Source organism: Salvia miltiorrhiza, chromosome 6 (genome assembly GCF_028751815.1).
Source record: "Salvia miltiorrhiza cultivar Shanhuang (shh) chromosome 6, IMPLAD_Smil_shh, whole genome shotgun sequence".
Taxonomy (NCBI): Eukaryota; Viridiplantae; Streptophyta; class Magnoliopsida; order Lamiales; family Lamiaceae; genus Salvia; species Salvia miltiorrhiza.
Genome location: NC_080392.1, coordinates 14,984,056 through 15,000,322, shown reverse-complemented (window position 1 = coordinate 15,000,322; position 16,267 = coordinate 14,984,056). Strand labels below are relative to the sequence as shown.

The 16,267-nt window shown below is 38.4% G+C and overlaps 1 protein-coding gene across 1 annotated transcript; it reads right to left on the bottom strand.

The window, feature by feature from the left end:
* Positions 1-251: 251 nt before the first annotated feature.
* Positions 252-4,131, bottom strand: LOC130990109 (transcription factor bHLH48-like). Its single transcript, XM_057914314.1, has 7 exons — positions 3,121-4,131; positions 2,783-2,917; positions 2,606-2,671; positions 1,359-1,427; positions 935-1,006; positions 626-827; positions 252-548 (listed from the first exon to the last, which is right to left on the bottom strand). The coding sequence occupies exons 1-7, from the start codon at positions 3,568-3,570 to the stop codon at positions 511-513; spliced, it is 1,032 nt and encodes a 343-aa protein (XP_057770297.1). The 5' UTR covers positions 3,571-4,131; the 3' UTR covers positions 252-510.
* Between the last annotated feature and the right edge of the window lie 12,136 nt (positions 4,132-16,267).

Below are 16,267 nucleotides of genomic sequence, written 5' to 3'. Positions count from 1 at the left end.
GAGCCTTGACTCTTCTTCTGTATAATTTTGACTATATTTATCTCAATCTCACTTTTTTCAGCAAGATTGAATAGACGATTTTGCTGTCCATATCATGTAATATTCACTAATTTAGAGAGAGAGAAAGGATACGGCCATCTAGCTTAACAATATATTCATCGGTGCGATAAAGAGATTATTCCCAATTTTTAGCAATAAACAGTAGAGAAGAAAAGGGAAATAAAGCAGATATTATGATACATTTTGAACTATTGAGATCAACCCAAGTCATGAATGATGTATTGAGATTGAATGAGCCTTAATAGTTAGTAGTGTTAACATATAATATATAATCTATATATTAGCAAACTAAAGTCTCCTTTTCTTCTATTTCCATCTGATGTCAATTGATCGAATGGAAATCCAACCTCAATGCCGAGATAATCCTCCTTCCTCATCTCCACTAAATACTTACTAATATATCTCGTATATACAATGCTAGCTACAACGACTAGCGGACACGGTTTCACTTCAAAGCTCCATTTTCAGCTGGCTCGAGTGCAGAGAAGCTGCCAGCGAGATAAGGTTGGTATTAGTTGCACAGAGCATGAATAGATCTTTCACGTTAGCAAGGAATGTGAATTACCTGAATTTGCTGGAGAGTCGTAACTTAGCAGTGAGTTCTCCGGGGTAATGAAGTTAGAGGTGTCGTCTACTCTGCCCATGGAAGGCGGGTCCATGAGCCATGGCTGTTGATACTGTTGTTGTCTGCTGCCGTTGATTTGTCCCTCCGGCCAAATGGATGGTGGAAACATGCCTAGGTAGCTATTATCAATGGAAGATTCACTCTGCAGGAACAGAGGCTCAAGAATTTACATCAATATGGAATCATGGATTAAAGCATAATCTGGAGCAATTTAGTATGTTAGTGAGGTAGAGTAGATTAAAGACTTACTTCTACAGCTAAGAGGGCGTCGAGGTTGAAATCAATTCTTGGGTTAACAGCAGCAAGTCTCATGGATAAAAACTGAAGCCAAAAAGAAGCATTTCCAATCATCACCTTATTTCAATATGAATCGAGGGCAAAAGATACAAGAGGTGCGGGGACTTCTCAACACCATGTGGTCCAGACATTAGGATTTGAATTATTCAATAATCTGTAATTCGCTGTTTCTATTATCAATTTATCAGGATTCAGGTTTCAAAATATTTGAATATTCAAACCTTTAGGCAACAAGACTTACTCAATTTTGTTCCTTCAATCATCACAAATCTCAAGAAAGTACAACATAGTTTTTCACTAGATCAAATGATTACAGCATAAACAGGAATCCATTTCTATCACCATAATAAACAGGTAGATGATGGAGGAGTCTAACCTCCACTTGACGTTGAAGTGCTTGCACGTGATTTATTATCTCATCGAGCACCATTGCAGTACCTGAAATCTGTAAGGAAAAACCAGTTATTTACTAGAACATATCCCTAATGATATCTTCTATCAGCAAAGGAATGTTCATAAAGAAAAGAGCAGCTGAAAGGGGAACATCAATAATTTCACAAGGACGCCTTCTAAACAAACTCTACTACCCTCAGTTCCATTAACTCGTCAGGTGATAGCTGCAATCAGTGTTCGTAGAGTATTCTGTTATTGTACCTTTTCTTAAACATGGTACAGTGGAGTGAGAGACAATAATGGCCAAATGTATGACAAGAAAGGCAACAAACTAACGTAATAGAGCAAACCAGACCTGACAAGTAAATTTTTTTAACTAGTCTCGTCATTGGGGTAAAGATTGGAACCATTAATATGTCATTATGGGTGACAGAAGGCTTATTCTTTTTCCCACTACAAACTATATTGATCTGATGGCTCATTGTATCAAAATATGTGATAAATTAATGTTTTAACAGAATAATTTGTAAATTTTTATTGTTAATTTCTTAATACTGATTGTGGTTAACACAGAGAGAGACCTAAGAAATAAACGGTATGGGAACTGAGAGAAACAACCATACATAATTTCATTTATCACCTATATCTGACACCTGGGAGTCCAAAAGCTTCAGTTTTAAGCAACACTAGCATAATTTTATTTATCATTGTTCCTGCATCTAAAATATTAAACTAAGAACTAAGCCGTGCTGAGATTATCCCAACTGCTCTACAAGAACATTTTGGAAATGATTCTAGAAGGCCAAAATCCAATAAAATGGCCGATGAAGAAGAGGAAACAGATAACATGGAAAATGACAAGAGTGCCCTCGGAATGGACGGGTAACAAACCAAACCAAACCAAACAGATGGGAAAAAGGGCAAAAGGTGAAGACGCAGCAGCGTAGGAATTACGAGAAGGACACCTCAGGCCACTTTTCTTGGTAAAAACACCATCAGCTTTCTTCTTTCTCTTCCCTAACTAAAAAGATGAGTGTGACCCCTAAACGTTATCAAGATCTTTTGATAAACAAAAGGGTATTAGGGCAAGCATAATAAAGGACAGAAGAAGATTATGCAATCCAAAAGCTAAGCACCCGTTAATCTCAACATAATTGGTTCAATCATCACAATTAGTCGGTGCGGAATTCATAATTATTAATTAATGAAACGAGCGTCTTGACAGCTGACCTTGTTACATCCCGGGACCAGGTCCTGTAATAGCTTCATCCTGGCATTGATTTTCTCTCTCCGGGCCTGTTAACAACGACAGGTGAGTAGTTGAGGCTTTGAAAACGTAATTATTGCCGCTACTAATCTTGATCAAGGAAATGATTAGTGATTAATCATGGGGTTTTAGATAATTACTCTTTCAGCTAAGCTATGGCTGTCAGTGGCCTGGCCACGGCGAGCTCTCACATGAACGTACGGCAGCTGCTCGCCACTCCCATCAGACGCTTCATTTGCTCCCACTTTTTTGCTCTTTTTGCTTGATTCTTTCACCTGCATATTCAAAATCAAATAAATTATTTACTAGTTTGGGACATTTATTCAATTTCCACAAATTTTTGTCTCCACTTAATCACATCTCGTTTCTAATTTCAAGCAAAAGAATTCATCGTTAAATTACATCACGATGATTACAAACTCAGTGTAAATCCAATCATGGTTTGCATAATGCTGAGATGAAGGGGTCTGAAATTTACCTTTTTCTCCCTCTCCTTTCGCTTGATGGACTTCAAGCTCTGATTCGAAACCGCCGGCGAAGAAGAATTCCGTTGATTCTCTGACTCCAAGGGCTCTTGCTTCACCGAATCGATCTTCATTGAGCTCGAAGCCGACAAAATGTTGGTGCTCTCCGGCGGATTATCGGCCGAAGCAAAAACAGAAAACATTGAGGCGCGGTCAATGAGGGCAATATTGGAAGGAAAAATTGGCGGCGGCATAGGTTTCGCCGGAAAATCTTCCTTGACCAAGAGCTCCACAGCTTGCGGCGGTGGGAGCTCCAGAAGCGCCGTGAAAGATGTGCCGTCCGTTTCCGGTGGACCGGGGATCAGGCCGTGGATGTCACCGAACACGCACCCCATTCCTCCTGGTTTGGCTCCGGATATTCCGGATCTAAATTGCGGTTGAACCGCTTCAACATTTGGCTCCATAATTTGAAGAATTAACAGACAACACGCAAATTGTGGTCGGAGATTCACACCGAAGTTCAATTCAGCGAGCAAACTTCGAATTCTCTAAAAAATGAGTGAAAAAATTTTGCAAGAGGCGAATGATACACGAACCGAGCCCAAGCCAAAACTCGAACTCGGAAATAAAAAATCCCCAACGAAACTGATCACACTCACTCAATCAGCACAGAGGAAGCTGAAATTGGAGTAGCTCGAAGAAAATCCCGCCATTTTGCACCAGCAAATTGAAGGCCGAGGAAAATCGAAGAAGAGAAGGGCAGACGAGTGTTAGCAAAAAAGAAAAATGTGAAGGCACATCAATTCGAAATAGACAGCGAAAGGAATCGAGGATTGTGGCAGCCGCACTGTTTCTTCCTTTACTTTTTTTCGCCTTTTCTTCTGAGAGGAGAGAGCTACGATATCAGTGGCGGTCAAAGCGCAAAGCTCTGCTTACTTTCTCTCTCTACAGTGCGTGTTGAGTGTAAAATGGATTTGCCTTTTTTTTTCAATTTTCTTCTCTCTCTCTTTGATGGAGTTTTTATTTATATGAGAAACCCGAAAACTGTACTGGCAAGTGCGAAAGCTACGTCTGCTGCTTGGTCCCTACCCTCCCTCCCATATTTCTCTATCAACACCAATAATTCTTTATAATATCCTATTTCATTCAATTTTTCGTATTTATGTCACTTTAATTTCTCCTTTAGATTTCTAAAATATTACTCCACCATCTTCTTATACACTTTTCTCTTCAATAAAAGCTTCACTCATTTTTATTTTTTACTCCCTCCGTCAACTAATTCAAGACCTAAGAGGCAAAATACGGATTTTAAGAAAAAATATATTTTTATTAGTTGAATGGAGAAGGGGACCTACAAAATATATTGTTTATTGGTTGAGTGGAGAAAGGGATCCACAAAGTGTATTGTTTATTAGTTGAGTGGAGAAAACGTGTATTGTTTATTGGGACCCACAAATTAAATATAAATAAAAACTTACTAAAAATAAAGAGGTCTTGAGTTGGTGGACGACCCAAAAATGAAAGAATGCCTTGAATTAGTGGACGGAGGGAGTATTAAATAAATTTATAAATTAGTTGAATTGTTCATGTATTGTTAGAATATATGCGCTCATTCATATAGACTAGTCACATTTGAATTACATGCATATTTTTGTTAACATATCCGTTTATATAGGAGTATTATATTTTTGTCTCACGGACTTTGTCATTCTCAAGTAATAAGTGGTCTCCTATGAAATCGATTTCATGGTGAAACCAACTTCACAAATGACATTATTTCAACATATAAATGACACTTTAAAATGATAAAATGTCATTTGCATCTTGAAGTAGTGTCATTGTGAAGCCGATTTTACCATAAAACCGATTTCACATGAGTTTTTGTGCTCAAGTAATCGGATTATTTATTGTTTGTATATTTTTATTGTCATCGACATTATAGTGTTACATGTTAATACTAGCGTGTTTATTGATACGAGAACACAACATGCAACTACATAAAATGTAGAAAGCACTTTTGAAATTGTCATTTTGAAGAAAGAAACACAATAAGTACCCTAAATAGGGAATCTAAACCCTAAATGATAATCTAAATCCTATAGGGTAGTGTTCAAAATTGTCATATAATTGTATCCATCTAAATAATATCAGCACACATGTATATGGCTAATGACACTAATATGGCCATAAGTATCATTCATGCAGCACTGAATATATGACACTAATAGTGTCATGCGTGCCTAATCCACGCACAAACTCGAATCTGACTCAAATCTGGTTCGCCCTAATTAAGGGCAAAATAGTCCTAAAATGTAAAAAATGATCAAATTTTGTATTTTAAATTAGTGGTCAAATATTGTGTTTCCTTCTTCAAAATGGTCATGCGAGTATATTGTTTCTAAAATATATATGTTTGTTTTACATCAATATTTACATGAACATATAAATCTAAATACAACTAAAATGAGATTATTATTATTGAAAGAAAAAGAAAAAAAAAACCTTGAGAGCACAAACGACGCAAACTAAGTGTGAAGTCTCGTTAAAATCTTCCTAAAGAAAATCCCATGGGAAAAACTTCAAGAAGAAAAAAGAGTGTTTGTCTAGAGTGTTACCATTACTTGTGAGGTAGTTTGGAAGTATAAAATAATTATTGAGTAGTATTTAGCTTGTATATTTGTACTTTAATTAGTTTTGAGTTGTTAATTGTACGATTAATTTTATTGTTTTACAAAAACATAATGATTGTTAGTAAATACTCCATCCGTCCGCCAAAAGTGGGGCAAAATTACTATATCGGGCGTTCGCAAAGAGTGTACCATTTTCTTTTTAAGGAAATGGTCTCACCATTAACTTTAATCTTTTAACCTTACAAACACTCTTTATTTATAAAAATACTCATTCCAAATTCAATCTCAATCACATATCTCATAAAGTGGTGGGACCATTTATCCACTACATCAAAATCATCACAAATTTTATTAAATCTCGTGTCCAACTAAAATGCCCCATTTTTGACGGACGGAGGGAGTATACATTATTTGAGAATAAAATGATTCAATTTCAAGTACAACAAATTTAAATTTAAATTTAAACATAGATTGAAATTAATAAACCTTACATGTGTCCGTTTCTATGCCCAATTAAATTAATGTAGAGATAAAGTAATTCATGCCCAATTTAATAAGAGTGAATATATCAAACTAGCTTATTTCTGATAGTAAATTTAAAATTTATCCATTTAAATAAAAAATTTAAATACTAATTAGTTTTTATGCTAAATGACTAAACTACCCCTAAGATTAAAATTTAAAAAAATAGCAACACCAAATATATCACTATCTTATCTGGATCTCTCTCTACGCACTCTCTCACTCTCGTGCTCTCTCTCTCTCTCTCCGGTCAGTAGCTGCGCGGTGGACTAGAGTACGGCGGTGGCGGGAGGTGCTGCGCCAGACGACGTAGATCTCGCGGTAGCGGCAGCGTCGGACGTGACGAACTGAAGAAACAGGCTGATTTTCTGGAGCGCTCTAAGGAGTCCGAGAAACGTGATCTGGAGGAGAAGCTTCATAAGAAATGTGAGGAGTTGGATAAAATGATCGTCCAAACGAAGGAGAAATTTGAGAAATTAGAGAAGTTGGATAAAACACGATGTTAAGGAAATTCTTTAATAGTGGTGGAATAGAATTACCAATTGCAAATGTTTCTGGTGGTGAAGCTCAACATTCAAAAACCTAAATCTAAGTAAACCGGAAAAAGAGATCGGAATAACCCGAATCGCAGTATGAGAATAAACTTGCTTGAAACTTGCATATAAGAATCATTAGAGTAATTTTGCGTGTGTATTATGATGAGTTACAAGGAGTATTTATAGGATTACATTAGGGCGAAGGGTAAAAGGGTCTTTACAAGTCATTCACGCGCTCCACATGCGGTGTACGTGAATGATTCTCTATCCTCTAACAAACTTTCCTAACTACCTTGCAGCTTTACGTTGAACACGTGGTCTTTCTAAGCTTTCGACGTTGGTTGCTTCCATTCTTTTTCTGTGCCGACTCCACTGGGACAACCTTTTGCCTGCACTGACTTTATCGTGTCAAGCCCTTGTCCGTGTTGTCTTTAACCGGGGTGGAACTTTGTCTGCACTGCTCTTTATATAGGATGTGCTTGGGCCCTTCATGTGTGTTTTCCCTTTGTCTTATCCGCGCAGCTCTTTTAGTCTTTGTTTCCATCAGCGCCGCTTCTTTCTTTGAATCTTCTCTGGATGTTGTTTTAATGTCGTGCTGACTCTTCTGGTCTGTGCCGACTTTTGTCTGCGCCGCTATCTTGTTTTGACAATTGTATGGTGCGACTCTGCTCCTCCGAGCCAGGTGCGCCTAGAGTCTAGGTCAGCTCCTTTCTTAGTCTGCGCAGGCTTAGGTCTGCGCCGTTGATTCGACATTTCTGGAATAGGGTGGCTGATGAGATCCTTACTCCTCATCATCTGGCATTTTTAGGTTCAGGTTGTTTTAAACTTTTGCGGCGTACATATTGATAATCATTTTATTGATTGATTTGACAATAAAAATGGAGTTTTTGCATCAATTAGGATGTGATATGGATTTTAGTGATAACTGATTAAGAGCATCCGCATTGGTATTACATGATAGTTTACTTTATGAGGGGGGACCACATGGTGTAAAGAGGCTGCATTGGGGTTACATGATAGCTTACATGATAGTTTTAGTTTTGATTTTTCCATTTTTCATTTAAGTTTAATTTCATAAATTTAAATCACACAATTTACTTCAAATTTAAATTGCATTAATTTTGAAATCCTAAAAATTACATAAAACTTAATAAAATAAAAACAAATCCTACAAATAACTATTTCGGCCCTAGAGGTCCGAAATGTGCCCAAACATGCTCCATCAAATCATATTGGAGCGCGGCGTGCAACTGCCTATCTCGGAGAAGGGTATCTCTTTGCACATATTCCTCGAATGAAACTGGGGTTGCTCGACCACTCTCCGTCGAGTCACTGCTAGACGCCCCATGTCCCGCGTCGTCATCTCTCCAATTGGTTGCTCCTTCACCTTCGTGCTCCACAATCATGTTGTGGAGAATGATGCAACACAACATGATGTCCCGGAGGTGCTCCAGGTACCAATTTCGCGCGGGACTGCGAATGATTCCCCACCGAGCTTGAAGGACTCCAAAGGCACGTTCGACATCCTTTCGTGTCGATTCTTGCATCTTCTTGAACCTCGCCTCATTCTGATTTGTCGCCATCGGTGGACTCTTGACGAAGCAACGCCACTCTGGATATATGTCGTCGCACAAGTAGTAGCCCATCTGGTAGTAGCGATAGTTCGCCTAAAAAAGCACAGGCGGGGCCGTTCCATCCAACACGTCGGTGAAGAGAGGCGACTGGTTGAGAACGTTGATGTCGTTGTTCGAACCAGCGACACCGAAGAAGGCATGCCAAATCCACAGATCGTGGGATGCAACGGCCTCCAAGATCAAGGTTGGCTCCCCTTGATCACCGCGTGTATATGCGTCGTGCCACGCCTTAGGGCAATTCTTCCACCCCCAATGCATACAATCAAGACTCCCGAGCATCCTGGGAAATTCGTGTCGTGCCTCGTGCATCTGGGTAAGGCGTGTGATGTCCTCCAGCGTTGGACGACGCAGATAATGGGCTCCAAAAGCCCGGATGACCGCCTTACAGAACTTCTTGAGGCATACACGCCCGGTGGAGTCGGCGACTTTGAGATACTCATCAAAAGTATCTGCATTGACGCCGTTGACTAACTGGCGGATAGCCGACGTGCATTTCTACAACGGGGAGAGAGAGTCCCGACCTATTGCATCAGTGGTCATCTGGAAGTAAGTATCTTCACCTTGAACAGCCTCGACGATGCGCAAGAACAGCTCCTTCTGCATTCGAAAACGCCGTCGAAAAAATGTAGGTCCGTACGTCGGATTATCGTTGAAGTAGTCTTGCATAAGACGTAGATGGGCTTCCTCTCGATCATGGTGGACGTAAGACCAGGGACGTTTCACACGTCCCGCCTCCGGCGCCGGCTGGGCGTAGAAGTGAGCAAGCAATTGTTTCTGCAACTCTATCTCCTCCATGATCGCGTGAGCTACATCGTCGGATGAATCAGACGAAGAACCGTGGTCGGATTTCGCCATTGTCAGAAGAAAAAAGAAGAAAAGGCTTGAAGTGTAGATTGAAAGAGGTGAATTGTGGAGTGAAAGTGAGGAAGATGAAATTGAGTTTTATTAAAAAGGAAAAAGAAAAAACCCTTGAAGGCACAAGAAAACAAACTTAGGGCCCGAGACTCGAAAAGAGCTCGTAAAACAAAAACATCAACGCATAGGACAGCTTAAGTCAAAAGACAATACTTGTCAATAAAATCAGTCGTCCAACTCCATTTCATCCGACCAACGGCCGTGCGCGATATTGTTCATAGCACGCATAGCACTATTGTTGCTATGATCAACCACAAAGTCCCTCGGCTTATATCCCATTTCCTCCGCATTTCTTAGACGACCTTTTATGTAATCTATCGGATTCGGATTCAGTGGCACGCGCGAACGTTCCATACCCTTTTTAGGACGACCCGGTCCACGCTTAGGTGGAACTTGCTCAACGAGCAATTCCATCCCTTGAGTAACCTGCGCCTCGAGCCTGCTAATACGATTAGCAATATCCTCTTGATCCGGAATGATCCCCTGAGACTCCGCCCTATCCTTCAAATCAGGAGTAGGGTCCTTCTCCCGTTGTGTATTCATGGCAGCTGCTTTCTGAACCTGTAACTCATCAATATCCTCCGACTGCATATTTGGAGAAGTAACAACCTCTTCCCCATGCTGACCTTTGCTGCTCCCGGAGTCTTCATCTCCTATGAAAGTCGTAGGTCCCTTACCAGCCGACAAATCATGTCGCTTAGTGATGCCATGATCCTCCTGAAAATCATCAGCCCCATCCTCATTCAGACGCTCCGCACTAACCTCCCCAATTTCATTTAGAGACATATCGGGAGACTCAACAACAAAGTTTTCGTCCACCCTGTCACTATCTGTTTCGGCCACCTTCTCATCATCTTTATGAAACACGTCGTAACGGTTTTCCAATCCAATCGGCGGAAGATCACTATCCTTGACATTAGGGTAATAAACCTGTTCCTTAGGCTGCCAAGCAGGCTTCGGATCCACCTTAGCATCTCCTTTATGATCAGCCGCTTCCTCATTCTTCTGGTTGCCTTTTGCTTTCGCAGCTCTCCGGCATTTATCCGTGGAATGACCAGTGATTTTACAATGAGCACAGAACAACGGCAAAGATTCGAAACCAAATTCAATATAGAAAGAATTATTACCATCATCGATGTACATTGAATTGAGAAGGGGCAGCGCCATATTGATTTCCACAAGGACCCTGGCGAAGTGCCCCACTTGGCCATTAGCAGAAACGTTGTCAATACGCAACGGATGTCCTAGGGCTCGACCAATATTAGCAATGATAACTGGAGTCCATAATTCCACCGGGAGATAATACACCCTGACCCACACTTGTGCAAGAGATGAAGTTTCTTTATAAGGATCAAAGTATCGGCACCATTCTCGAAGACGTATGTGACCCGTTGAAAGCTGGAGGACCGCATTTCCTTTTGCCTTCTTTTTTGCTTCCACCGTCTTGAATTTGATAGTAAAGAAACCCTTAGCCATAGGAATGAATTGGCAATCCGAGCACTGCCAGATACACTGCACCGGAGTGAAAGTGAGGAAGAAGAAGGAGGAAGATGGAATATAAAGAGAAGAAAAAAAAATCGAACGGTCAAATTTGGCACGAAAACCGAGGCAGCCAAAGCTGCCTTCAAATTCAAAATTCAAATATTCAATTTTTTTTAAAGGTGCGTGTAAAACACGCGCCTATTTTCAACGGTTGTGAGGGCTACACGATAGAACGTGTAGCCCTCGTGTAAGTGAGGGCTACATCGGCTTACACGATAGCAGCCTTACACGAGTAGGCTGCTATCGTGTAACCGATGCAGATGCTCTAATAATCTTGAATTCATAACTAAAACTAGAATTCACAACTAGCTCGATAAATTCACAACTGAATCGTTAGTGTTGGTTGTGAATTCGAGTTTTAAAACTCGAATTCACAACTAGTTGTTTTGGTTGTGAATTTGAGTTTTAAAATTAGAATTCACAACCAGTTTGATGAATTCACGACTAAATTGCTAGTTTTTTTTTTTTGAAGAATCTGAATTGCTAGTGTTAGTTGTGAATTCGAGTTTAAAATCTCGAATTCACAACCAACTCTATTGCTAGTCGTGAATTTGAGTTTTAAAGTTTGAATCCACGACTAACAATATTCGTAGTTGTGAATTCAAGCTTTAAAACTTGAATTCACGACTAACAATATTTCTAGTTGTGAATTCACAACTAATGTTTTTGGTTGTGAATTCAAACTTTAAAACTCAAATTCACAACCAAAATAAATCATGGTCGTGAATTCGACTGGTTGTGAAATGCGCGAATTTTTTAAAGGGTAATATTTTAATTTTTATATGCAAGGGTAAAATGGTAAGTGTGACCCATTTTTAAAATTTTTAGTTTAATGGACGATTTTTAAATTCAAAATCCACTCTTTTATTAATGCAAGAGTCAAGCTCGAGTTCATATAATTTGTTGATCAATATGAATAAATTTCTCATTTGTGCAATAAATAGTTAGAACATCCACAGTGGGGGTGACCTGATAGCTGACCTAATAGAGGGGGGACCACATTGGGTCAAGGAGACTGCAGTGGGATGGCATGATAGCTAACCCGATCTTTTTAGTTTTGATTTTTGTATTTTTCATTTAATTTTAATTGCACACATTTAAATAACACAATTTACTTCAAATTTAAATTGCATTAATTTTAAAATCATAAAAATTACATTAAAAAATTACATAAATCTTAAAAATTAAAAGATATATCCTAAAATAACTATTCCGGATCTAGAGGTCTGAAACGTGCCCAAACGTGCTCGATCAAATCACGTTGGAGCTGAGCATGCATCTGTCTATCTCGAAGAATTGCATCTCTTTGCACGTATTCCTCGAAGCAAACCGGTGTTGCTCGAGCACTCTCGGACGAGTCTCTGCTAGACGCCCCGTGTCCTGCGTCGTCATCTCTCCAGTGGGCAGCTCTTTCACCTTCGTTCTCAACAATCATGTTGTGGAGAATGATGCAACATATCATGATTTCCTTGAGATTGTCGACGTACCAACCCCGCGTCGGACTTCGAATGATTCTCCATCGAGCTTGAAGCACTCTAAAGGCACGTTCGACATCTTTCCATGCCGATTCTTGCAACTTCTTGAACCTCGCCTCGTTTGGATTGGTCGCCATCGCGTCCAGCGGAGCCTGGCCTCGGCCGCGCCGCCCTGTCCTTCACCACGCCGCCGCCCTGGATCTGCATCGCCGCTGGATCTGCAGCGCCCACACAGTCTGGAGAAGCACCAGAGACTTCGCCTTCTGCCGCGCCGCCGTCTACTTCCTCCCGGCGCCGACCGCTACGAGCCGGAGGTTGCGTACAACGACCGCGCGAAGTCCGCGAAGGTCGGCGTAAAGGGAGCCTGGCCTAATTTAGTTTCCTGATTTGGTTTTTGATTTAGTTTCCTGGTTTGGGGAAATCGTGCCCTAATTTGAGATGAACTTGGGGCTTTTTTAAATTTTTCTTATTTTGGGGATTTTTGATGTTTACAAGCGATGTATTTCGTTTCAAGAAAGGAAATGTAATAAATTTTCTGCATAAGCTTTGCTTTGATTGAATACTAAGTATATTGGATCACAGATTGAAGAAATCGATGAAAATCGCGCAATTTTGTACAAATGTTCTTGAATTCACAACCAAGTTTATGAATTCACAACTGAATTATCGGCGTTGGTTGTGAATTCACAATTGAAATAGTGCTGATTGTGAATTGAAGTTTTATTGGTTGTGAATTCACAACTTGAAAAAATGTTGGTTGTGAATTCAAGTTTTATCGGTTGTGAATTCACAACTTGAAATAGTGTGGGTTGTGAATTCACGCGAATTCACAACTAACACTATTTATAGTTGTGAATTCAAACTTTAAAACTTGAATTCACAACCAAAATAAATTTTGGTTGTGAATTCTTTAGTTGAGAATTCGTGAGTATTTGTAAAAAATTTATATGCAAGGGTAAAATGGTAAATGTGGGTATTTTTTTAAGTTTTTATATTAGTGGGTAAAATTTATTTTTAATATATAAAAGTGGCTACTCTTATATTATATATATATATATATATATATATATATATATATATATATATATAATGGCGCGTGTAACACACGCGAGGGCAAAAAAGGAAATCAGGTCAGACTTAAGTGTGTTGGGGCTGCAGTGGGTGACCCGATTGATCGCTAAATTCTTAACAACAATAACTGCAACTAAGCAGTATAATTGTAGCACGAAAACAGCAAGCAGAGTATCGTATCCACAAGGACTATTACAACGAATCACTTTAAGTAATCCTAAATAAACTCTAGTAATATTCAGGCAAACTCAAATAAGAATGAAGAATAAAACTTAAATCAAAACAAAGCAAATAAAATAGGATAAAAACTCAAATAATAAAAGACTCTGACCCTATGGATGTACTTTTACTAATCAATTACATGCATTTAATCTATTGATTCAATTACCAATTTAATCCAACTCTGATGAAAGATCACTATATTATTCACAAGCTTCTCTAACGAACACCTATGAACGTAGATTAATTTACCCCTTTTCACATTCAAGACTCCAAGGAATAAACTAACTCCAAATAGCACACAAAGAATAGCTTCCTATAGCTTCACCTGTCGCATTCAAGACTCAAGGCTAACACTCTATCATGCATTCCTGAATCGGTTGAACAATTATCGCATTCAAGACTCAAACTGAACAGCTAAACATGTAAATTATTGATCAGGTAATTCACAAGAAACTACGCACCAGAAATCATGAATCACAAGTTGGAAGGCAAATTGATATCAATAAATTATAAACACATAATTAATCAGCTATGTACAAACCCTAGGTTCAGATTAACGAACTAGTCAGACATCGTAAAATAAAACATAAACATAGTAAATAAAAGAACAATTGCAAAAACTAAATTATATAAAACCGTAGTAATTGAATGTAACAGCTTGAATCTTCACTCTTGCAGAGATCAAAATCCAGTGCTCTAAAAATTGAAAAGCAATGAAAACGAAAGCTATGAAAAATAAAAGTTGGGAACCCTAGATAGGTCAAAAGAGGACCTATTTATAGTCTTAGGGTAAAACAAGAGTTTAAAAATCGAAAATAACTTTGAAAAGCGTAAAAACGCAAAAACTTCAAAACACGCGGCCAAAACGGCGGCCCGTTCGGCGGTCGCCGAATTTTGCCCTAAAACGGCGGTCGCCGTTTTTCTTCCACCATACATAAAACCAACTCAGGGATTTCGGCGGCCAACTCGGCGATCGCCGAATTGGTCGCCGAATTTGTTCCTCAAATGCTCAAATTTCGGCGATCAACTCCTTTGACCGCCGAATTTCCTTCTTCTCGCCCCGACTTCAGAATCTTCGTCTTTTATCGACTTTTGGGCTCGATTCTCTCAAAACTCTTCTCTTAAACATATTCCTTACGCTCCATATGCTCCAGTACCACTCATTTCTGCATCAAAACAGCCAAAACTACACCCGACTGTGAAATCATGAAATAATAGCCAATGAACTCCAAAAGATAATAAAACGGGCGTAAAATCGACTTAAACCGCAGAATATAAACCATAAAAACCATGCAAAATGAGTGTTTATCACCGATCTCGGGGGTGACTCGAGTCCCCTCTATCGGATCCCCACTGTGGTGCTCTTAGCTAACACAAAATTGCGAGTCACGAATTATTTGATTGTTTTATTTCCCCCTTGTTTTAGGCATGTTAGTCACAAGTTTGTCACAAATTATTTGGATTGTTACAAATTGACACAAGTTTCCAATTTGAGTGAAATTCATATTAACTTTTTTAATGGCAGTGTGTAGTACGAGAAGATGGCTTACCAACCATGCGACACATTAAATTAAGGGTTAATTGTAGTTTATGGTCCGAATTTTGGAGTCATTTGTAAATATGGCCCGAATTTTAAAAAATATAAAAAAATAGCCTAAACTTTGAAATTATTTACAATAATAGTCTGAACTTTGAAAAATAGAAAAAAATAGTTTAATTTCACTGCCATTTAACTGAATTAAAATGATTATTTTTAATTCAATTCAAGTTTAATTTCATTATATTTAATGGTAACTTAACCATCGGACCGGCTTACTCAATTTCAGATTAACCAATTTCATTTTGGGCAATTTTTGGTTCAAATCATTCGAGAATTTTCACTTGGGGCTAAAACTTTCGACTCTAACTTTAAACTTCAATTTTGAGCTAGGTCATCGGACCAGAATATTTACAAAAAAAATTATAATATATATGATTCTTCTTTTTTATAATTATATTCTTGTAATAAAAATAAATCATATTTTTTCAACTGAGACACTTAACTTTATATTATATAAACATGGGTGTTATTTCAACACCAATTTACTTACATAATAACTAATTAAAAATTTCACGAGATTTAAGGATTTGAGGCACATATAACCCAAATGGTCATATTTCTTTAATTTTTTATGTTAGAAACTCTTTTTATTTTACATTAAAGAAAATAAAAATGCATTCTATAAGTACTAAAATCTTATTATCAAATTCAAAGTTAAAGTAATGGAGTTTGACGACCAAACCAAGTAATAAAGAGAATTTTTGATTAATCGGACAATTCACTTGATTTGAGGTCTAATCGTGTAATTTTCGGTTCGAACAATTTAAGGGTTTTTTTTTTTTTTTTTTAAGTTGATCCTAGTTCTCATTTTTTTCTCGATCATTTTAAATCGATCTATCGATTTTTCGAACTAAATTAACGTCTCTAGTTGTCCATGATAAAATTGAAAGTTGTTGCTGACATTGATAATTTTAGAAAGATATAATTAATTAAATCATGGACCTAAAATGGTTAAACATGAGTGAATTCACCTTATCAAAATGCAAGAGTGTAAAATTAGTACGATTGCAACAT